This window comes from Xyrauchen texanus, chromosome 49 (genome assembly GCF_025860055.1).
Source record: "Xyrauchen texanus isolate HMW12.3.18 chromosome 49, RBS_HiC_50CHRs, whole genome shotgun sequence".
NCBI lineage: Eukaryota > Metazoa > Chordata > Actinopteri > Cypriniformes > Catostomidae > Xyrauchen > Xyrauchen texanus.
Genome location: NC_068324.1, coordinates 12,317,702 through 12,343,480, shown reverse-complemented (window position 1 = coordinate 12,343,480; position 25,779 = coordinate 12,317,702). Strand labels below are relative to the sequence as shown.

General features: G+C 37.3%; 2 protein-coding genes and 1 long non-coding RNA gene across 3 annotated transcripts; all 3 read right to left on the bottom strand.

The window, feature by feature from the left end:
- Positions 1-13,992: 13,992 nt before the first annotated feature.
- Positions 13,993-16,654, bottom strand: LOC127640350 (potassium voltage-gated channel subfamily A member 1-like). The gene has a single exon (XM_052122856.1). It carries the CDS (start codon positions 16,630-16,632, stop codon positions 15,154-15,156), a length of 1,479 nt encoding a protein of 492 aa, XP_051978816.1. The 5' UTR covers positions 16,633-16,654; the 3' UTR covers positions 13,993-15,153.
- Positions 16,655-16,733: 79 nt separating this feature from the next.
- LOC127640366 (uncharacterized) lies at positions 16,734-17,776 on the bottom strand. The gene is made up of 3 exons (XR_007970088.1): positions 17,664-17,776; positions 17,193-17,387; positions 16,734-16,873 (listed from the first exon to the last, which is right to left on the bottom strand). It is a non-coding gene; the product is annotated as an uncharacterized LOC127640366 (long non-coding RNA).
- Positions 17,777-23,221: 5,445 nt separating this feature from the next.
- LOC127640352 (shaker-related potassium channel tsha2-like) lies at positions 23,222-25,779 on the bottom strand. The gene has a single exon (XM_052122860.1). It carries the CDS (start codon positions 25,415-25,417, stop codon positions 24,038-24,040), a length of 1,380 nt encoding a protein of 459 aa, XP_051978820.1. The 5' UTR covers positions 25,418-25,779; the 3' UTR covers positions 23,222-24,037.

Sequence of the window (25,779 nt, the reverse complement as noted above, 5' to 3'; positions counted from 1 at the left end):
GATGGTAGCTACTAGCAAGTGAAATTGAGCTTGAAATCACGAAAAAGGAGTTATATTTTGGTCTGTTCTCACCCAAAATCATTTAGATCGCTTCAGAAGATATGGATTTAACCACTGGAGTCCTTAACCAATGGATTACTTTTACGCTTTTTGGAGCTTCCAAGTTTTTGCCACATTCACTTGCATTGTATGCACCTTGTACAGAGCTGAAATATTTTTCTAAAAATCATCGAGTTCTGCAGAAGAAAGTCATATATATCTTGGAATTGCATGAGGGTGAGTAAATTAAGAGAAATGTAAATTTGGGGGTGAATAATAGCTCAGCAAGTATTGACACTGACTACCACCACTGGAGTCGTGAGTTTGTTTCCAGGGTGTGATGAGTGACTCCAGCCAGGTCTCCTAAGCAACCAAATTGGCCCAGTTGCTAGGGAGGGTAGAGTCACATGGGGTAACCTCTTTGTGATCGTGATTAATGGTTCTCGCTCTTAAAGGGCACGTGGCAAGTTGTGTGTTGACCGCAGAGTGCACTATTAGCCTCCAAGCGCTGTGTCTCTCCGCGGTGTCATGCACAGCGAGCCACGTGATAAGATGCATGGATTTACGGTCTCAGAAGCGGAGGCAACTGAGACTTGTCCTCCGCCACCCGGATTGAGGTGAGTAACTGCGCCACCTCGAGGACCAACTAAGTGGAGGGAATTGGACATTCCAAATTGGGAGAAAAGGGGATAAAAAAATGATTTAAAAAAACATTTTTAATATCACAATAGGTGAATCTGATTACACATGGTTTGAGAGATGTTAGGGAATCAAATCAAACCAAACCAGTGTGGCGCCCCATAGAGCTGTTTAGGCTATAGTCCAAAAACCTGAAAGAGAATTTGCATTTTCATGCCATGGGTTCACTCAAGATTTTCCTATGGGTTTTTATAATGGCAGTTTTAGATTTTATGAATAAAATAAGTCTGTGGTAAACATTTAAGATAATTCAACAATTTTTCTACAATGAAATACTTTTGGGTCATACCCAAAATTAGAATTTTGAAGCTTATGTTACTATAAGCTGCTAGATAAGAAACACAACATTGTCCTGTTTCGTCTGGCACATTCACTCACATGCTTGTGGTATTTGTAGTCCAAGCAACTTATTAACAATGTACATTTGTATTTACAAACACAGTGGTTTTAAATTCAAAGTTTGAGGTATGGATGTGTATTACGTTGTAATACAAATTGTCTAATTATCTACAAGTAATGTTCAACACAGACCCTATTTTACTCATAAATTATAAAATCTCATAAAAAACCATAGGAAATTCCTAAGAGAATCCATGGCGAATTGGCCTTCTTGGCTAGCCTACAAATTTATGCCATGGCTGAACAGCTCTATAGAGCTTATTCACAGTACAGCAATCTTTGAAAACAAGAATGAAAACAAGGCTGTGAAAGACTTACGATCTAATACAATGGCACGTTTGGCAAAAAGCTGCAAGATCTCATCTCATTTTCCACAACTCAGTTTGTCTGTTTTTTGTTTTTTTTAGAACGTTATTTGTTCAATGTTTTGTCTGTGGAACGATCCAAAGACACTTTAAACTGCAGTTCAGCCCATTGAGGAGACTGTACTTCTATCCTTCAAATGCTCATTGTCATTTCCCATGAAAAACCAAAGATTGTGCTGCTGTGAATAAGGTAATTTGCCCGGTCAGTAGACATGCAAATATCTGGCCTAAACGAATCACTTCTTAAAACTGTGACTGCTTACAAGTTATAAAGATAGCTAGTGTACCGATAACATTAAATTTGCTTTATTTGGATAACAAATACATTGATAAAATGTATCATGTTTAGAAAAAAAATAAAATATAGATCTCACCCCTGGCAAGCAACATAAACAAATTGCATTGTTTATTGGCTTTGTACACATGATTGCAGTTACTAATGCAAGCGCCCCCAAAATTTTATTAAAGACATTTCAAACAAAACTTTCAGCAAATCAATGTCTGAAACCAACATGACCTTTAGATGCATTACTCCTGATGCTAATGGTTCCTTGAGCAAATTATCACTTTTGCAATTTTACACAAAAATTTAACTTACAAGAAATACTTAATGACCACCTTGTTTTTACATGTGAATGAGTTTCTGGAACAAACTGAAATTTAAAATCATTGGACTTCAAAATAAAGCATACTGCTACAGATCTAAAATGCAAATGCATTTAACAGCTAACGCTTTAATTTTGTTTCCAGAGTCGGTCAATGTTAGAAAAATCTTGAGACCCCAGAGCTTGCGGTTAAAATGTTGTGTTTTAAGACATAAGTTGAAGATTTTGTCTGGTCCCTTATGTGGTAACTAAAGTCAGTTTACACAAGTCAGTCACCTCAGTGGTCGTCTTATTATGCCAGTGGCCAGGTATATTCTAGTTTAAAGTACCCAGTGCTCCAATCTATTTGAATGAGAATTAAAAATAAAATAATAATCGTTTAGCCCTCTTCATCAGAGAAGAAAAAACTAATATGTATTTAATTCAGTAGTAGCCAATTTCACAATGCTGCTTTTTGTACACCGGTACTAAAAATCAAACAACATACACAGCATTGAGGATTCAAAAGGTGTTCGAAAACTGCGCATTAAAATAAAAAAAAAAAAGGTGCAATACAGCTTTAATAGTGCAATCTCCAGAAAACATGATGTGAAGTGTAGATTTGACATACATCTTTATCCAGTGAATGTCACCCATCCCTCAGAGCCTCATTGTCATTTCAGTCTAAACTTAAATGATAGCCAGAATTGATAATTCTCTCATCATTTACTCACCCTCGTGCCATTTAAGAGGTGTATGACTTTCTTCTGAAAAACACAGATTTTTTAGAAGAACACTTCTGCACAGTTGGATAGTGGCCAAAACTTTGAAACTCCAAAAAGCAGATAAAGGCAGCACTAAAGTAATCCATTAGACTCCAGTGGTACATCTATGCCACCTGAAGCGATCAAATCAGTTTTAGGTGAGAACGGACCAAAATGTAACTCCTTTTTCACAGTAAATCTTATAAGCAGTCCCATTGGCAATCATGATTTCAAACTATATTATACTTCCTATTGCCAGCTAGCCCTCAGCACATACGTCAAGCACTAGGACATGTAATCAAGCTTGACATAATGATCATTCCAAGATACTGCAATGGCAAGATGTACAGTGAAAAAGGAGTTACATTTTTGTCAGCGCTCACACAAACCCAACTGGATAGCTTCAGAGAACATTGATTAAATTACTGGACTTCTTCAATACTGCGTTCATCTACTTTTTTGGAGCTTCAAAGAGGTCAAGCCACCATTCACTTGTATTGTTTACAGAGCGGAGATATTAATCTAAAAATAGGTGTTCAACAGAAGAAGGTCAAACACATCTGGGATGGACTACATAAACCCATTTCCACCACCATTTTGAGGGAACAAATTCAAGTCATTTTCTTTTCTAGAAGCTGGAAAATCCAGTTGACGGAAACGAAAAGTCATCAAGACAAAAGAAAACCGTGCGTGCACGACGCTATCCTTTGCACAAACAGGTTTTGCACCAAGCAAAAGCACAATAATCCTTTACTCCAGAGAGAATGTCTGAGCATAGGCGTATTCGCAGAATCACTGGAGGGACCCGCGAAAGTTCGCCATGCTCAATTTGATCTACTCAGTGTACAAGACTCCCACAGACCTGAAGCACGTGCATCAGAGAGGAACTCTTGGCGGCAGCCGAGCTGTCCACGCACGAGACCATCAAATCTGTGAGCCTGAGTGTCAGAGTACTCTATAACTTTTTTTTTGGACGCACCTACGAGCTACTTCCTGTAATATACTGAAAGCTTAAGATAAAAACAGTACAAATGCCGTACAGGAAGCCACAAAGCGTTAGGGTTAGGAGAAGTACTCTAAATTTCCTCTGCGTGGTGAGGGTTTATATAGAGTTGCTGATGTCATAAATGTTGGACCGCACCCGCTGTGCTCTGATTGGCTGGTTTATCCGCCAAAAGGCTCCAGCTTGGTTGTTTTAGTCTAATTAGACATTAACAACATAATTACAATGTATTTATTCTAATAACAGTTCCTAAAACTCCAAGAATCAATTAAGAGAAGTTTTCAGGGACATCACAATAATGCTGCAAAACAATAAAAAAATTAATTAAAAAAAAGTGTTGTTACTTTTTAAAATCATACTTCAAAAGAAAAAATGGCCCACCTCCCATACTTATAAATAATAATAATTTGTTTGTATTATAATAAGAACATTCTAATGCTTGTGTCATAGATATATTTTGTTCAGTTTGCTTTCAGTTTGGCAGGAGAATCTTGTGTCCACTAGATGGCAGTAGCCACACACCAGCTGTCTCATCAAACTGTCTTCTGTGTTAGATGCCATTCACTGTGTTGCAGAGAACATGCCCTCTGCTTTACTTCAGCAATAGTGAGAAGTCCACCACGTGATATCATCCAGACGACTAGACACCACCAAAAATGCCAACAGATATTTTCAGATTATATTTCTGTACAGATAGCATAATAATTCTTATATTATATTAATAATAATATTCTTATGCATTCAGGTATTTAACATATTAGGTCTTGTTCCAACAGTTTACATAAGTCACTAATATTGCATATACTGTTCATATGTACCAGAGTGAAAAAGCAGCACATTAGCTCAACCATTATCTTAATGATTTTAGCATATCACTCTCTTTTAGAGCACTGCTTTTTTTCAGGTGCTGAGGCGGGTTAATTGATGGGAAGGTGAGCTGGGTATAATGCAGGCAAACAGCAGATTCTGGGCCAGTGACAGTGAGTCAGCACCACAGTAGGTGGGGAGGCAGAGAGAGAGAGAGAGAGCGAGCGATAGAGAGAGGGGGGGTGGTAAAGTTCTACATCACTTACCAAAAGCTGCAAGCAACCAAAATGAAACATGCATTTAACACAATAATTTTTTATTGAGCTAGCAATATATTTGTTTGCATATGCATATATGCAACTTTTGCAAGCGTTACACCTGGACACATTGCACCATGATGCAGTATGCTGTTGGGTTGACATAGAGCAGGCTGAAAGGACCTTGGGTCGTGCCATGAATGTAATATACTGTAAATGAAGTGTTATTTTCTATACATACCTTTTTTACAATCACCTTTATATACTGTATTAATATACTGTATTGAAAGCGGTACTTTTTTGCAGAAATGTATCAGCTTATGTTGCAATTGACATTAAGATTAATACATTCTGTGAAAGTATTTTTCATTGTTATTTCATGTTATCTACTGTGTTAACTAATGTTAACAAATGCAACCTTCTTGTCAAGTGTTACCAGCAATGGTAACTGAGTATTTTTTCTGATGCCAGTACTGATATAGATGCGAAATGAGAGAGATATTCTTTACAACAGGCAGCTCTCTTGCAGAAGCTCACCCACACACACACACACACACACACACACACACACACACACACACACACACCTCCACTCACTCACTCACTCACTGTTCTTGACTGCTCTTGAGAGAAGAATGGAGGGAGAGAGGGAGAGAGAGAGCACTGACAGAAAACTCCTCGCTCTTCATGTGCTTCTCCAAAAAATGAAAAACTTGAGTCATTTGTCATCTTCAAACTCTTTGGAAGTAAGAAACATGTAGGAAACTCTGAAACATACTCAACTAGTAATAAAAAAAGCCAATTCTTGCATAAAGAGAATAACATGATTCTTTCCTTAAATGCAAACTCGGCTCTTTTGTGATCTTCAAATGTTCTCGAAGCAACAGCGAAGCATGTGTGAAACTCAGAAACGCACTCAAACTACTCAGTTAATGTTTTTTTAACTTGATATATTTAGAATGAAATACTAATGACAATAATCCGAACATAAAGTAATAACCTTGCACAAAGAGAATAAAATGATCCTTTCTCGCACATGAACTGTTTTGACATCAGAATCAAGGGCATTTGAAAAGTGTAAATTGTCTAAAATCAGCTAAGAGGTAAAGCTGATGATGTGATACCTTAGAAGAGTGACTTTCACCATGCCAACAATGTCACAAGCTGAAACCTGAAACCTGTCACAACCACTAAATATATATATATATATATATATATATATATATATATATATATATATATATATATATATATATATATATATATAACAAATAATAATTCAGACAATTAAAACACATTTAGCCTTCATTGTTGTGGCAGATGAGTAAAGTACTGTTTAATCAATATGGTCAGAAGATATGATTAACTGCATTAATTATTTAACAGTTGTTTTTATATAATTAATAACACTGATTTCTATGCAAAAACGTACATATATTGCAACACTGAAAACAAAGAATTTATTAACGTTATTGAAGATATTTTTGTAAATGGAGTCCTTTCATATAAACCTTAATTTAATGATTTTATTACTCCAATTTATACTCACTATTTTGTGTATGTGTGTGTGTTTCTACAGTACATGGAAGTATCTGTGTTTCCCATCTGTGTTACTAGTCACTTTACATTACCTTGCATGTTTACCAGACATAACAATGAATAACACATGGAGGACATCACGGCACTTCTGCAAACTGACATTATCACATTACCAAAACCGATGATAAGCCTGTGTTAAATGGAACTTAAACGACAGTCTGAGCTGTATTATGTATATATGCTGATTGATGATGATCGAAATTCTCCTCCTGTCCTCGTTGCCGCAGGCTGACACAGCTGTAAGGAGAGATCTGTATTCTGGGAACAGTGAGGTCAACCACTGCTCAGCCAATGCAAGTTATTAAAAGCATGTACAGACTGATAGACAGAGCATTAGCAGCACAAGTACACATTGTATTGACCGATACACATGCTGTATGTGCATGTGGATAACATTAACACATCCTAATTGGCTAAAGACATTACATAACAAAATAAATAATTGTTTTTCAATGTTCTTTTGCTTGCAATATCTATACATACACACAAACAAACATAAAACAACAAAAATTACATTAGGGAAATATATTGGAAACATACAGGTATATTGTAAAATAGGTACATTTATTTTTTTATATATATATTTTTAAACCCAAATATTGTCTAAAATATATATTTAAAAAATAATAGAACTTTTTCTTGCCTTGGTTTGACAAAAAGCCCTGTGAACAGTTTACATAAGATGGAGGAATTGATGGACATGCCTTTAATTATTAAGCATGGCTGACGGCAGCATTTCAGAGACAATGCAAAAAGGAAGAAACCCATAAAGTGAGCCAACGGAAAGGCTTAGACTGAATGAATGGATAGGTGGAAGTATAGATTGATGCATGCATACATATTTGCATTAAGCAGCTCAATGTGACCAGAGCAGCAAAGGGAGAGGTAAGAAAAATGCTTGATCAGGTAGAACACAACACACACACACAAGAACAATACCATCTGTTTCAGATGATCTCACCGCCTTCATTCAAACCTGCAGTATTCAAAGATTTCCAAAGAACACATTTGAAATGAATTGTATTGGTCATGATCACAGTAATGTAATAAACATTTCTGACTTGCATTCAGATGTAGGGATGCATGATGGCAACAGGATTTGCTTGATTCATCTGTACTGAGTTGGCACAGTGTGAGTTTTCATCTTTAAGGGAGTGACTGGCAGCAGAAAGTGTGTGCCAGAGGCCTGACTAAGGGAAAAACAAAATCCCATTAGACTGACAGATTTATGAGTATTTACATCTGTGCTTGCCCCAGGTTTAGCTGACTTTAGGGACCAGCCAATGGTTCCCACAAAGAAAAACAGCTTAATAAACATACTAACTAGCTCATGTCATAATGAAACTCTAAACACTTGAAAGGGGTTAAGTTTAAGGGCATGGTAGGGCTATGGAATAGAAAGTAAAATTCAAATAAAATATCATATTAAATAATAATAAAAATAATAATAAGTAGTAGAATAAAATATACTAATACTAATAATAATAACAATTATTCTGCTAAATTATAATTATTTTATACTGTTCAAAAAACTGAGGTCCACATTTACCCCTGAATATAGAGTTAAGAGGTTATAAATATTTTTTTCAGAATATTAAAAAAATGTTTACTGTAATTATTATATTATAGTATATGTAAATAAATTAATAACAATAATAATTATTATTATTTTAATTATTATCATTGTTGTTGTTATTTAGTGATTAATTCATTGATTCATTTTAAATAGCACAGATGAATCCAGCAACACTTGTGAAAACATTTACTAGACTTAATATGAATAACATTAACAATGCATTTTGGCGTTTCTGCATTTTAAAGCAAGAAAAATATAAAAATTATTATATGCCTCAATAATTTTTCCTACTGTCTTCTAATGAAATAGTACAGAATGCAAAAAAATTGAATGTTTTACATTTTTTTGGAGTGTTTTGCACTCATGCCAAAAACCTTGTCTGACCCCAGATAACATGTTACTCAGGGCCTCTATTAGGGCGGACTGTTTTTGTGATTGAGAAATCCTCAATCAGACGAAGGCAGATTATACAGAATGAAGCTGCTGTTAATTGCAAGGCAGAATTTTCAGCTACGTCATCGTACAGCCTGATCACTGGAAAATCCCTGTTAATGGTAATTTGAACATTATGACCATATAAAAAAAATGCTGTAAAAGTAATCAGAGAAACGATAGCAAAAAAGTTAAATCTTGTTCACGATAAAACACATGCAGTGGAGTTTAAAAGTCTGGGTCTAAATTCAAATCTGGGATTCAAATATGTATAAAGAATAATAATAATAATAATAATACAAAATAAACAGATTTTGGATTAGGATTTAAGGCAAAGAACCGTTTTATTGCAAAATTAATTATAAATATTTTGGATTTTGCAATATTTCTAGGTCACTGATCAGATTTGTGACATTGACCATGTCAGCTTCTTTGAACTCATTTTTGAACTCCACATTTTGTGGTTGTTCTGATAGGCTACAGCAGGAATGAGACACAGCAGCCGACAGCTTACTGACTTCCCCAGTCTCTCTCTGTCTCTCAGCGTCTCTCAGCCTTGGGATTTGCACTGGGCCTGTCGCCAGCTCACCCCACCCCAGCTCCAGCCTGCAGAGGACTACTGCAGCTCCAGAGGGCAATGCAGAGTATGAGCGATCAAGGGTACTTCAAGCACAAGCATACCAATACCACGTTTTGAATTTTGTGAATTTTGGCGCAAAAGATTCAAGAATTTCAAATGCCCCTGTTGTGTGTGTATAAATGAAAGAGAGAGGTACAGTAGATAGATTGGAAGCAGAAGATAGAGATCTTGTTGACTATGTAAACTGCACATTTTGTTGGTCATGTTTGTTTAGAATACAAGATGACTTGGGGCTTTCTGTTACAATACACAAAACCACATAGACAGCTCCATAGAATATTCTAATTATTTCTTAATTAAATAACAGTTTTCTTCCACTGCATTTCGGGACATGGTATTAAAAGTCAAGCTTGAATTGAGGACAGTGTCCAATATACAGTTCTATCATGTCTATGGGTAACTGACATTTAAGGAATGTTCTAGGAACGTTCCGATTCAATCTAATTGAAGCTGAACCCACAGCATTTGATTAACACAAAAAATCATTTCAAAATGTACAGTAAGGCACTTACAATGGAAGTGAATGGGGCCAGTCTAAAAGCATTAAAATACACATGGTTTCAAAAGTATAGACACAATATGTAACAATATATAAACAATGTGTGTTAACATTATTTTAGAGTTGTAAAATTGCTTACTAGACTTATCCATGTTAAGTTATGTGATACAAAAATGTATTTTTATGACGATGTAATGCGCCATACGCCAGAACGCCAATAAATCCTTGATTTTATCACTCTAAAATCCTGATGAAATATAATGTGGTTATACTTTTGAAACAATGTGTATTTCAACGTTTATTTATTGGCCCCATTCACTTCCATTGTAAGTGCTTTACTGAAACTGCAATTGTTACTTACTATAACTACATCTTTTATGACTTCATATTCATTGAGAGACTACATACAATATTGTACTTTTAAAAATTAATTTGTCACACAGAAAGATAATTTAAATGAAAACGTGAAGGCAAAAAGGTGATTAAAGATGATAAAACTGAAAATATTTCTTAGACATTAACTTTCAACCTAAAAATTGGATTTTGATTAAAAAAGAATGTTATGCGTTATATAACAACCTATAATGTTATGGTTGAATCTCTTCTATAATTATTTACTTACATCGAAGATTAGAAGATAAGAAAATATTCCACAACTTTCACCGAAACCAGTTCAGAATCCTAAAATAAGTAACATACACCCGACAACTGATTATTAAAAATTTATTGATTTAGATGTATGATCAAATCATATCTGATATAAGAAACAAAAGAACCCTTGCATAGATCACAGACCATGCCTTTGTCAATGTACGACAAATTAACAAACTGTAGCATAATTTAACATAACAAAGATACAAAACGTACAGAAACATGTTAAGACAACATGAACAGTTTGACCAAATGAACATGGAACAAACATTAACATGGATTCATCACTCGTCTAACATAAACATGTACTGTAATTAAGATGGTCAGAACTTCATGACTGTATTGGCTGTATATTATATCTTGCATACACTTTTTGTGTAATTTAAGGTTTTTGTCAAATGCATCAGTACCATTGAATTATAATCCAAGGTTTGTTTCAATTAGCATTCTGAAAGCAAACAGCAAATCACAAGTGAAACAAAGATAAATAAAAATGGTGAATACCAAAATCTGATCGGTGTAACTTTTCCTGAACAAAAGAAAAGTAACACTGGCAATTAAATAATGAAGATGGCTTTGGGAACAAATGAGAGCAAGGGCTTTAACATATGATGTAACCAGAATATAGTTGATCCTCAGTTTTGAAAGGCTAAGCTCATGCAGTCTTCCAAAGACCATGCACATTTTTGCCATTGCTAGGTTGCGGTTGACTTTCGGTTTGGTATGGTGATATGGCGTTAAAAGTTATTACAAAGAAGTACAATGTACAGTACATTTTTGATGCTAATGCATTTTATTCGATTTATTTCATGATATCGATAATACAAGCTATGATCTTCCTATATATTTGAAATGGCTTGTCTTATTCAACTGTAGTTTTATCAAGGGCATGGGTTCTTTAAAGCTCAGATATCTATAGTGCCACATGGACGCATCATGGTAATATAGCAAGACGAGGCCACGCAGGTGAAGAAAATAAGTATGTTTGCAACATCCTCCAAAAGGCCACAACCTGGGAGCATAACAAGTAACTTGCTTTCATAGAATTTATGATGGCACATCAGTCTCTTTAAGTCATCTATTTTAATAATGCATTTATTCAGGAATTTTTGAATGATGCAGATCCATATATAAGACTATAAACTGAAACACCTTTCCAATTAACTGATCTAAAACCTGCTTCCATTATTTTCAGTACCAGCAATGTTACTCATAACTACTGTTCTCAGATCAGAGGCAAAAGGAAACGTTTCCAAACATTATTTGATTCACTGAGGGAAGCAGAATGGGGAAGAGTAGGCAATAATTGTTCTGAGGACATAAATATCCTGTTAGATCCTCTCAAAACAAAGAAGATTTAAGGATTCTGGACAGTCCAGTAGCATATATTTAATCCCTATTGCTATAATTTATGGTGTAGCTATTTTTAAATATATATATATATATATATATATATATATATATATATATATATATATATATATATATATATATATATTTACATACATACGTAGGCTTATGCATAGCACCATAGGGTATGGTCACTATTAGTATTTTATTTACAGTGAATTATTTAGTTCTACATTTTAAAATGTTACTATATGATTTGTTTTATTTGCTAGGCTAATTCATTTCTGCGCTCACCTTCACATTACAAATTAAGCAAGCAATGTCATGAATATTAAACAAAAACTGATTAATAAAACCCTGAATAGTTCTTCCTGGCACAACACTGTGACAGAGGTGACTAAACCCATGTAATGTTATAGTAACTGCCCTAGGTAAAATACAGCTGTTCGCTTTTGTTTACAATCACACCTCAATGATCAATAAAGGTCACATGATCAGGCAACTTGTTTATGGGCTGATGGCTGTTCTGTTCGTTAAACGAAATTAACCTACAAACAGACTAATTTTAGCACCACCTTCTGTGGGTTTTAAATGATAAAATCTTCTTTAACATTTCACATTTAATTGAATAAAAATTAAGAAGCCCTTTGCTCTGGGATAACCCAATCAGGCAACATTAGCAACACAAACTATCAGCACATGGTTTCACATTAATGTTTAATGCATTGATACTCATCATACTGTCAGTTATGTTTCTGAATTGAATTAAGTCTGCATTCAAATTTGGTCATAACTGATGTGCATTGTAGGGAAAGGGCCGAGAGAGAGCCTGTGGTTGCCATTTAAAACAAATGATGTGGATTCAGAACAAACTAAGCTCAATCTACAGTATTTGTGATATAATGTTGATTACCACACACACACAAAAATTCAACTCGTCCCTTATTTATATACAAAAAAGAAAATGAAAAGTAACAGCACTTACAATGTAAGTGAATGTGCCAGTCCATGAACATTAACATACACTCAGTTTGAAAAGTATTTTTATAAGTGTTAACATGATTTTAGTGTGATAAAAAAAATCTTACTAACCATATCTGTGTAAAGTTATTTCCAATATTACAACTTTGTTGCCATGAAGATGCAACGGTGTTGAGCCCTTTTTAGTGTGATATTTCATCACGTTAAAATCGAGTTAACATGTACAATGTTCATTTCTTGTGGCTCTACTTTTGAAACTTTTAAATACATTTGTTTTTGGACTAGATTAATTCACTTCTATTTTCAGTGCCTTATTATGTCACTCGTATTTTTGCTTTTTAAATGAATCAAGGGATGAGTTGAAAATAGTATAATTATTGATATTTTTATAATTATTATAATTTTTGTGGTAATCAATATTATGCTATAAATGCAGTTGATTTAGCTTTACTTGTATTGAACCCAGAACATTCCTTCACTGGGTTAAGTAAATGTCCGTAAAAAGGAGGATATACTTCAAAATGACAGATTTCCTTTTTTTTTTTTTTTACTCTAGTCTAATTGTAGCCTACCCTGTGGTAAAGCCTTTGCTGTGCATCTTATCCCAGATCTGTGTTAATAAACAGAAACAAACTAAATTGACTGTTGATTGTGCTTAGCAAGGGAGCGTTACATATCTCAGGGTCAGGGGCGGTTGCATTGTTGCATTAGTTCTAAGTGCTTCAAAAAAGGCTAATTCTGGGGTACTCAAAGAGTGTTAATTCTGACATACATGTATCGTACTTCAGAGGCTGTTATGTTCTCTCATGTTCTGGTCTACAGTGAGCTGTGCAGTGACCTCACTGAGGAAGACTCTTATGGTGCAACAAAATTAAACCACAACAAAAGGCAGATTCGACACTCTAAGAGTTTCCCTCGTGTTAATGCCTTCAAATGTCCAATTTCATATAAAAAAACACAGAAAAATGTTGGTTTGTGCCTGACAACCATGTTTGAAAATTTAATGACCAGCCTCAACATACATTACATCCAGTTCTAGAGCAGATAATGTTCTCTTGCCCTGCTTAAAACTTCAATCTTAGCGCAGAGGCACTTTCGTCTATCTGTTGCTGAGAGGGTCAAAGGCACTAGCAACTAATATGAATAATTCTATCATGTTTTTTCTTTTGCATCCTGCTAAGGTAAATTAAGCATATTTCAATCCATAATATCCTAAATTTGATTGCAAAATGGAAGCAAGAAGTATAATTGCCCATATATATATATATATATATATATATATATATATATATATATATATATATATATATATATATATATATATATATATATTAGAGAATGCCCATGCACAGCACTATTTAAGTTATATAATTTTTTTTAAAAACAGGTGCGCTTAGTATGAGTAATATGCATTTGATAGTATCTTGATAGTTCCTTTTCTGTGTCTTTGACTACTTTGAAAAGTTTGCATCCCAGCACTGGGGCTTGCATATATATTTTGTCACATTTCAGAAAATGTCAGGAATCAAAGTCCCTAGTTTCCCTGATTGTAACAAGGACACCCTTATGAGGTATCTCAATTGCAACAAGCTGTATTATACCGATGTCATGCATTAAATACACTAGGATACACAGTACCTTAGTTGATTAGGCCATAATGCAGGTTCTTTTGACATGCTATGATATTGTTAAGATTCTGTTTCCCGTAAGGTTAAACATTCAGTCTTTAAATACACCTAAATGATAAGCATCTCATATCATGACACACTAGTGCACTTTTCATGATGCCAAATGTGAGGAGATAGATGGAGAGGGGAGCTTATGGGGGGGAAAAAAGGAACCGATATCCTATTGTAATGAGGTACTGTCCGACGCATGCCCATATCAAAACAAGGATAATCTAAACATGCTAACTGTGAGGCTCCACTTCTGACATTGTGCTGTCTTATATCTAAAGGGCATGGCATTTCATCACTTGGTGATATCTAAATTACAGCATCTGCTGGAAAATAGCAGCAATGCGGATGTCCATGAGGCGATGAACTTGGCCTCCATAGCATCCCAGCAGAAGGTAAATCTTGTTCATATAAGGTGCTTTGCTGGTCAGTTGATCTCATACTGTGAGGGAGACCACCTATGGACAAGGTGACCACCATGCAGATCTTTTATGCACTTTCCTGGATGCAATGTGCAGCTAGAAGAAATGTAATCTGCAGTCCATGCATGATGATTTAATAATCACAACAGAGTCCTTCAGTGCCTGTGGACAAATAGCTAGGTGTGCCCTTGAGGTTGTTGTACGTTTTTTCATGGTATGAATCATCCTTTTTGAAAATTTGTTATGCTAACTATATACTGAATGATCTGCCTTATTTTTTGCCATTATAGTATATGTTTTGGTCAATTATTTTTCTTTCTTCTGCATTGTAGAGATATTTGCATTGCAAAGGCTCAGAAAAGGAGGTAAAGTAAGCATTCATATGTAATTTTCTACTCCTGTAGTAAGCTCTAGACATCTGTTAGCAGCTTACTTTTGTTAACACAGTTCTGATTAGTGATAGTGCAGTTGCCAGTTCTGAGGTTGGCTTCTCTAAAGTTGTCGATGCTGTTGTTTATGTCTCCATCTATCTCCATGTACTCAGACTTACTGACGGTTGAGGAGCTGCGGCGACTGGAGTTGGAATCAGAGGCGATGTCAGGGTTGCTCACGTTAAGGAGTTGGGCCTGCTCCTCTCCCTCGGTTTCTCTGTGGTAGAAATAGTTGAAATTGGATACAATGACTGGCACAGGTAGGGCAATGGTCAGCACACCGGCGATGGCGCACAAGGAACCCACAATCTTGCCCCCTATAGTTACCGGCACCATGTCCCCATAGCCTACAGTAGTCATTGACACAACAGCCCACCAAAATGCATCTGGGATACTGCTGAAGTGGGACTCTGCTTCATCGGCTTCTGCAAAAAACACGGCACTCGAGAATAATATGACACCGATGAACAGGAAGAAAATAAGCAATCCAAGCTCACGCATACTGGCTTTGAGGGTCTGCCCCAAAATCTGAAGACCTTTAGAGTGCCTGGACAGCTTAAAGATCCTAAACACCCTGACCAGACGAATCACCCTGAGGATGGCCAGTGATGTTGCCTGCTCCCCCTTGCCCTCCTTTCCATCTTGTTCCTCTGCTAACTCTGTGCCCAGTGTGATAAAATAGGGGAAAATGGCCACAATATCAATGGTGTTCATCATGTTCTTAAAGAAGGCCGCTTTGCTCGGGCATGCAAAGAACCGCACAATCAATTCAAAGGAGAACCAGATTATACAGAGGGTTTCAACAATGAAGAAGGGGTCGGTCAAGATGTTTGGTTTGAAGTAGAAGGTGCTATTGCCTATAATCTGTATCCGCCCTTTAGGGTCCCCTTTCAGTTCAGGTAAAGTCTCCAAACAGAAAATGACGATGGAAATTAAAATGACCATAACAGATACAATAGCAATTCCTCTGGCTGGACCTGAGCTCTCGGGATGCTCAAACAGGAGCCATATTTGCCGTTGAAACTCGCGATCCGGTAAGGGCCGCTCTTCCTCGCGGATGAAGCCCTCATCTTCACGGAATTTCTCCATTGCCTCTACCCCAAGATCATAGAACTTAATTTCTTCTGAGAACATGTCCAATGGGACATTTGCTGGCCTCCTCAGTCTTCCTCCAGACTGATAATAGTAGAGAATAGCATCGAAACTTGGCCGATTTCTATCAAAGAAGTACTCATTTCTCAAGGGATCGAAATAGCGCATCCTTTTCTTTGGGTTGCCTAACAGTGTCTCTGGAAACTGGGCGAGAGTTTTCAGCTGGGTCTCAAAGCGTAGTCCCGCTATATTGATGACCACCCTTTCGCAGCACTCGTGATCGTCATGGTCAGGGGGGTATGTGTCCTGTGGATGCCCCGGCACAGCAGAGGTCTCATCCATGTTGTCGCCGGCCACGACTGTCATCCTGCAGGTCAAAGTTGGAGATCTGCAGGAGTTGTGGAATTAATTTAATTGTGCGGACATCCAATTGCCCCTCTCCCTCCCCCCCTCCCTCCAAAGACTTTGCTTTCTCCGTTTCTCCAGTTCTGGAACTTCAATTTTATCTTGATCCCCGACAGAGGATAACTTGATTTTTCTTCAGTGTGGCCACACTGCGGTTGTCACTGACTCGACCATCGCTCCTTTCCGCTGCATAGGGCTGCCTCTGTCACCGAGTCAGAAAAAAATGGATCGAACAGCGGCGATATTTGCCAACTCAGCAAGTTCACACTTATTATTTATTTATTTACTTGTTATTGTATGCATTAATCACAGTAGTGGAGAGCCTTAAGGGCAAACTCTGCATCATTATGCTCATTTAGACTGTTCTTGAAAAGATTTGACAGGACAGTGTCACTTCTGCTCCATCCCAACATAAATGCTGTCAACTTCTTCACTTCATATATGAATAGGAATTGGAGACACATTGCTAATCAATCATGACAATGATTTTCACTTTAAACTGATGTAGTTGTAGTTCTTACCTCGGTACTGATGGAATGCGTCTTCTGCCGACAGTCTCCTCTCAGTAATGCACCCCTGATTCTACTTTCTTGCATAAATTGCTCTTGCAAAAGGTTCTTGGCATCTTCTCACTTTCGAACTGTTCTGCTGAGGTCCTCGCGCGCCATAAATCTCACATCCACAGCGGAAATGAATCACGACATTCTCAAACGATGCTGCAATAAAGAAAATATGGATTACAAAGCTTCACATTCAATATAAACGGGTTATGTATGCAAAAAGACAAGCGAGAAGAAAAAAATAAAGACGCTAAAAGAAAACAACACGAAGCCGCAACGTCCTGCTCGTGCAGCGGCACCTTGGCGTAAATGGCTTATACTGCATGAGAACTGTAATGCTGCAGCTCAGCTCAGGCGGGAGATACATTAAGGGGACAAAAGCGAACCATACAATTTTCAGACATTACTGCATCAGCAAAAAATCCCACTTACGAGGAGACAAGATGACGAGAGCTCTGTTTTAGCTGGACACACTGACAGGGGGGTTCTTAAAGCGAAAGGTTTCTTAAAGGGGGGAATCGTTAAGGCGAGAGGGAATAATTCATTAATCATGCCTTACATATTGTAGCACTGTATTGCACATGAGAGAAAGAGGAGAGGGAGAGGGAGTGGGAGAGGGGGGTAGGACCGTAGGAGAGCCATAAAGTGGAATGGGGGAGGGGTTCGACGCAATGCAGACCGGCTGTACTAACGCGCGTGGCCACAAGTGCTTGTCCACGCAATGCGCGAGAGCATTTATGTGCCAACACACTTGCGCAGTATCTGATTCGCCAAGCACTGAGATGTGCATAGATACTTGAACTGTTCTCTGACCACACTTACCAAAAAACCACAATAAAAAGGCGAATTCTCTAAAGTGCTCTTCCTCATGGAATACTTCGACGAGGGGACTTTTCTCCCCACTCAATAGTTACAAATCCGCATATCTCCATGCGCGTGTTGCGTGACACTAGAAATGGTGCTGGGGTTGAAATATTTATAGAATTACGTGGGTGTGTAGTTTCAGAACCATGGACGTCATGTTTTGCAGCACCTCGGATAGCTCACTTTCAAGTAAACATCGAATATTGGCAGTTCGTTCAAAGAATGTTTAGATTATAATTTATTTATTTATTTTTTTTTTTTTTTTTGTGTTACTGTTTTCCTAAATTCCACTGGACTTATAAGCTTTTGTTATTTGAACGCTTTTGTCTTCTTTACATTTGTAAGTCGCTTATTTCATAATGCCACTTTTGTCAATTTAAAATAGTGGGAGAAACGCTCTCATTACACGAAATCATAAGTTTAGCCAATGTTGAATATAGACCAATGATACAATACAGTAATGTTTAGTTGAGCCTCTGATTTAGAGTGTATTAAGATGTGTGTGTTCAGACGTGATGTTTTAGGCTATAATACTGTCCTTTAATTAAAAGAACCCTATTAAGGGGTCTACTTCATGTAGACAGTTATGTTTCCTCTAATCCACCAGTAGGTGGAGCACAAGCATTGTTAATCGATATAAACACCACGGAACTCGTTGATCAGTGGGTGCATGACGTCTATCCATTAGTGCATAAAGTTGACCTGTTAAGGAGAAAAGCTGAAATAAAGAAATATATGTCCAAAACAAACATATCAACCATATATGTAATATAAAAGAGGCTGTTTATGAGGATTCGAAACTTACATCCAATTGAACAGTTCTCATTTTTTACACAGCAATCATGAACACCTCCATCAGGCAACCAGAGTATGAACAGTTTTCATTATCAGCCACTGTTTGAACAGCAGCTGGAGTGAGCTCTTAACTGCTAAATATCCTGAATAAGAAACGGACAGCCAATGACTTCATCTCAATAATGTATGTACTTTGATGGGTTACCATGTGATTAGTTCAGTTTTTAAAATGCATTGACTTTTCTGAATATAATCTCTTTTCTGTTAAACAATTTGGACATTTTATTCCATGCATTTTGCTTATGTGTGTGACCAAGGTATCATTGTGTGCCACCACAGGATTTCCCAAAAGTTGCACTTGTAAAAACGACACCCACTAAGCTCCATTTCATTCTAGGCCACTTGGAAGTGAGCCACTGCTACAGTAAATGATGTAGGGTTTACAAAGAGTGTTTTGAAAATATGTCCAGTCAGCACATACTCGAGGCAGTGCTGTAGTGCTTGAGACCGGACCAATTTCATGGTCTTGGTCTTGTCATGGACTCGTGAGCATTTGGACTCAGGCTTGACACGGACTTGAGTAGAGTCCGTTTTCAAAAAATATACTGTAAAAAAATAAATAAATAAAATAAAATTATATATATATATATTTGACTGACAATATCAGCATTTTTAAAACATGTGTCCCGTTATTCATTTGGCTGCTTAGAATCAGAAATAGTGATGGCCTGTTCACTAATAAATCATTCTGTTGAGTCGATTCTTTTTAGCGAATTGGCCAAATGGGTAAAAAGATCTGAATCAATTCGCTATTCAGTCCAATTTGTTCAGACTGCTGTCTGAATAATTTGCAGCAGTCTCTCACTCAGTAAAACAGCATCAGGATATTTTAGAAAACGGAGAACAAACCAATAATTGGATGAAGTTGACATTTACCAAATTTTTTGAGAGGTACATTTGGGAAACTTCCATTGGAGTTGTTTCATGATAATGAGGGGCCGTTCACACCAAACATGTTATTGTGTTCATGTTGTTTTTACATAAACATGCCAATTGAACATCTTTAATCATTGCACCATGTATCCAGTTGCGGTTGTGGCTTACTTGGTGCCACAGGCGTGATTCTAAGTGTTTCGATGGATTTTAGGATGTTGACAACTTTTTAATATAGATAAATATATTAAAAGGTAAAGTCACACATGTGCTGCCTGCTTAGTTTCTCTTTCACATCTGAAAGTGAAAATGGAGATTTAGAGTAAAAAGGGACCACTCATATCATGTAGCTTCTGAAGACACAGATTTAACCAATGGAATCGTATTGATTACTTTTATGCTGCCTTTATGTGCTTTTTGGAGCTTCAAAGTTCTGACGACCATTCACTTGCATTTTATGGAACTACAGAGCTGAAATATTCTTCTAAAAATCTTAATTTGTATTCTGCAAAAGAAAAAGTTATACACATCTGTGGGATGGCATGAGAGTGGGTGAGTAAATGATGAGTTAAAATTTTGGGGTAAACTATCCCTTAAAATAAAAATGACAAGAAAATTAATATAGAAATAATGTAACTATATGGCAAATTATTATAACATTTACATAATTTGAATTGCACAATTAAACTATAGAATCAATAAAGAAAATGGCAGAATACTTACAGTTTGCTACTTGTGCTATTACACTTAATCCCTAATTTAAAATTTAACATTCCCCTCCTAGTTTTCATTGATACAAAATCATCAATGACTTTGTCATATCTGCCCAGCAATCACATGGTTGATACTAATATTCTCAAGATCACTGAGGTGATACTGTGTCATGGTGTACCTATACTGGTTATCATGGTTATCTTATGTTTCTTCGGAATTTGAGAAAGCATTATGAACATCCACAATCCTAACCATGTGGAGTCTTTGAGGCCGAGTAGCCTGTCAGGAACAACTCAGGGCACCTTACTCCTACCGCGATAGAGCCAAGGGCGGGGATGCACAAACGTACGCGGCCGAGTAGGTAACATGTCCTGCCACCCCAGAGAGCGGTGCCGCCTTAGACGGCTGCTAATATTGCCTATATGCCAGGATCCGTGTAGGAGTGCCGCATAAAAGAACATAAACTGTTAAAAACGTGGCTCGAGACACCTGCGTTCTGGTCTGAACAACCACTATGTCTTTTGGAAATGCTAATATAAAAATACTTCTGTCAATGTCATCAGTTTAGGTTTAGATTCACTTTCTGTGTAAACATGGTCATTCATATTTAATACAATACTGTATTTTGTATAGCAGAAATGTTTACTTGACTTGAATGGAATATAATAGTATACAGACGCTGGTAGTTTGTATTGACATGCAAAGCCACACAGTTTCTGAGTGTATAGGGGCCCTAAGCGAAATCCTACATGGAGCCCCAACCCAACCTGCCCCTTCTCCCTGGATCCAGGCCCCCCAAGAATGACAGCACAATGCAGTCTTCAACATATTTGAATATATGAACTTAAATTTGAATATATGAACACATTAACAATAAATAACTTTATACAATGGGACACAATTGCATAATTGCATAACGTAATTGTTGCATATTAATGCATGACATCATACAAACACCATCTAGCCAGGTGGCTGCCTTACATCCATTACTTACCAGTGATCTATCTGTATTTCTCTTCCTTTTTCTTTTTCCACTCCTGATTTGTAGGCATGCTTCATGATGAGTCTTACATCCAGCTTTTAAAATAAAAAAAAAGACATTGCTTTGCGGGGCCCCCTGATGATTCAGGGGCCCTAAGCAGCTGCTTACCACTTATAACTAGAAACAACACTGCACATAGGCCCTTTAATTTCACTGCCATGTTGTTAACACTGACAAGTCGTAATCAGGCATGTGCAGAGGATGTATCTCTAAGGTCTCAACCCCTTCCCTTTTGCTGATGTGCCCATCAAATGCCACACACAATGAAAGCTTGCATCCCCAAATGAAATGAGTTTTTTATGTGTAATAATAGTATGTAGTAATAATAGGCAATATTTGAAGTCACTACCCTCAAAATATCTGTGCATGTGGCATTTATTTTATTTTTGTTCTCGACTGGTAAAATAACCCAGCATAAGCTTAAGCTCAAATAAATGAGATATTTTGCATATACTCTACTAGCCTAGAGTTGTTTAAAATATATATTTAATACATTCATAAACAGTCTTGTCTCAGACGCTGCCTTTTCTGGTCTCTGTCTCGACTTGGACTCGGCCCTCTCTGGTCTTGACTGTAACTCGACCTACTCTGGTCTCGGACTGAAATTGGACTCGGATGAGCTGGACTCATCCGAGTCCAATTTCAACTCTGACTCAAGGTACAACTCTGACTCAAGGTAAGATGTAACAGTGCAATCCCAGTGAAGAACTGGTATTTTGGCATGGTCAGCATGTGAGAATCTCATATGATTACATAAAACGAGGTGGCACATTTTTACTGTACAGTGAATATTTCTCAAGGTAGGTTTGTTTTTGAAGATCAGTTTTTGTTGGCATACATCTTAAATTATTGACTACAAAAAAAAAGCTATGACTATTTCAATCAATATTTGCCAAGAAAAAACACATGATGAATTGAACATTCGTTGACCCTGCTGTTGGACATGCCACTCCAAATGACCTAAAATTGATCTTTTGCTGTTATGAGGAATGTTGTCACACTATGAGTTAAAGGAATATTCTGGGTTCAATACAAGCTAAACTCAATTTACAGCATTTGTGGCATAATGTTGAGTACCACAAAAAAATATTTCAGCTCGTCCCTCCTTTTCTTTAAAAAAAGCAGACATTAAAGTTTCAGTGAGGTACTTACAGAGAAAACACGTATGTGTAATTAGACTTTTGGTTCAAAACCATATAGTACTTACTTAGATACAGCCAGTGTGACAACTTCCCCAAGTGACAACTTGCCCCGATCTCCCCTATAAATTTAAGGGGACAATACTCATGATCACTCCAACATTTATGGTCATATGGGCAATCCATTATTATAGATCACTCCCTATTTACTTACAGACCAACACTGAAACAAATGTATCAAGAGAAATGAAGTGATTCAAACAGAAACTTTAGCTATGAAAATAATAATGCATTTATTTATCAAAAATTAGTTAACAATTCTTACCTCATTAAAGTGTTACAAGGTCTTCCACTTGGCATGAGGCTGTTATGTGGGCTCTTGAACTATCCTAAAACAAATGCTATGATGAAACAATTTATGACAGCTCAAACCAAGATCTCTTTTGTTCTGTAAAGTCAATAAGCCCACAGTGTCCTACAGTGTCAGTGTTGATAAATCCAAGAATAACATATGATCCTAAGCATAAGCAACATTTGCAAAGAGCCACATTTGCATTTAAAGCACATTATGAATAAGTTCTCAGATAAGCCACAAGGCAGTACTTTTAATACAGGTTTTATAGACAGAGAGAAAAAAACAAAAACAAGATAAATTCCTCACAAGGCAATGGCAAATCTTAAAATAAATAATAAATAAAATCTAGATTAAAATAAATATATAAATGAAAATGTTTTACAAAAATGCTTAAAATACACATATATTACATGTTTACAAAAGTAAGATGCCTACTTTATAGAGATTAGCAGAATCAATTAAAAATAAACATAATCGTAGTGAGTGACACATTAGAAGACATGCACCCATCTTTAACGTGACATCATTTATATTCTCAAGCAGTGTTCATTAACTGTTTACAGCTAACTAGTATGATTGGTTGGATGTTGAAAGATGCAAGACTTAGCTTCTACAAAGACCTAAACCAGCCACACAGCGGAGCTCGATGTTCATAAAATAACTTGCACAATCTTGTACTAGCTGCGCTCCTTTTGAACAAATAGCTTTTAGGATAAAGGCAGCACTGTTAAATAAATAATTACATTTATTAAAAACAGTAATAATGGTATCAGTAGGCACAAGCAGTAGTAGTAGTAGTAATAATAATCGCAATAAAAATATTCCTCCAAGTAATATAACTAATTATAACTGTAGGCTTGCAACCTAGGCATATTTGCATTTATGCAAAATTATTATGGATCACATTAAACGACATCTAACCGAATATAATCTTGATAAGAAACCCACCAGGTCCTCACTTTTCTTACGCATCCGTGAATTTTCCTGTATATTCGTCCAATGAATTGAATTCGCTTAATGAACTGAAGTCGTCATCTATTGAATGGTCTGATGATTTAACGAGAGAGGGTTTACTGTCGCTCTTATTGTAGTCAGTCAGAGACTCCGGCGGCTGAATACAAGTTACGTGCGCGTACTGCACGCGCTCCCCCTCGTTGTTCTCTCGGCGATAGAAATAGTTAAAATTCGACACGATCACTGGAACCGGCAGTGCGATTGTAAGAACCCCTGCAATGGCACACATGGATCCAACAATTTTGCCCCCGATAGTGATGGGGTACATGTCTCCGTATCCAACAGTTGTCATGGTCACAACCGCCCACCAGAACGCGTCAGGGATGCTTGTAAACGCCGTATTTGGTTCGTCCGCTTCGGCAAAGTACACTGCACTGGAGAACAATATGATGCCGATGATAAGGAAGAATATCAATAGTCCGAGTTCGCGCATGCTCGCATGTAGGGTTCGGCCGAGTATTTGGAGACCCTTGGAGTGCCGTGAGAGTTTGAAAATCCTGAAGACGCGCACCAAGCGGATAACTCTCAGGATGGTCAGAGACATGGTCTGTTGGGAGCTTGATTCGACATCGGCGAGGTCTAATCCCAAAGTTATGAAATATGGAAGAATTGCCACGACATCTATGGTGTTCATGATGTCTTTTAAGAAGGCGGATTTGCTTGGGCAAGCCAGACACCTTACAACGAGTTCAAAGAAAAACCAAACGATGCACAAGGTCTCCAGCCAGAAAAATGGACCCGTGAATGTTATTCCAGTAGTTGTCACGTTTGGCGCAAGGTGGTTATTGAAACCTGCATCTCTAAATACCGGCAAAGTTTCTAAACAGAAGATGACGATCGATATCAAGATGACCATTACAGATATGACAGCGATTATTCTGGCTGATCCAGAACTGTCAGGATACTCAAACAGCAGCCAGATCTGACGCTGGAAATCATTAGATGGCATCGGGCGTTCTTCTTCTTCTTTCAAACCCTCGTCCTCCCGGAAACGATCGATGACGTCTTCGCCGATCTCGTAAAATCGGATTTCATCCAAAAAAAATTCAACCGGCACGTTGTTGGGTCTTCGAAGCCTCCCGCCGGATTGGTAGTAGTACAGGATTGCATCAAAACTTGATCTGTTCCTGTCGAAAAAGTACTCATTCTTCAAAGGGTCAAAGAACCGCATTCTTTTGCATGGGTCACCTAGCAGCGTGTTTGGGAATCTCGCAAGTGTTTTAAGTTGAGTTTCGAAACGCAAACCTGAAATGTTGACAACGACTCTGCCGCAGTCATCGTGGAGGGAGGCAACTTGGTCCACGGTCTCATCCTGGTTCTCTCGGGACATGGTTGTCCTTGTCCCTCGAGAGTGGTGCTTGGTGTGCCTCCTCGCCTCCCCCCCACTCCACCAGTTTTTAGGATCCGCAAACTCCAGCCTGACGGCGGTGAAGCCTCAAACTAATGGCTTGAATGTTTATATCCACCTCTTGTTTGTCCTGTTACACTTCTAAAACTATAGAAAAACGTATTTCTAAATTAAATCAGGTGTATTGTTGTAAGGCAACAGGACTTGTTTCGACAATATGCTCAGCTGACCGCTCAAACAGATATAAGACTCGCACTGCTGAAGACAGCAAAGTCCACCCTTTGACTGGCAGGTTGAAACTGCGCCGGGGGTCTTCTGAACTTGAGTCAATGGTTGAACCTGTA

Coding starts and splice junctions, on each gene's coding strand:
- LOC127640350 (XM_052122856.1), bottom strand. CDS start 16,632: ATGACAGTCGTGGCCGGCGACAACATGGATGAGACCTCTGCTGTGCCG.
- LOC127640352 (XM_052122860.1), bottom strand. CDS start 25,417: ATGTCCCGAGAGAACCAGGATGAGACCGTGGACCAAGTTGCCTCCCTC.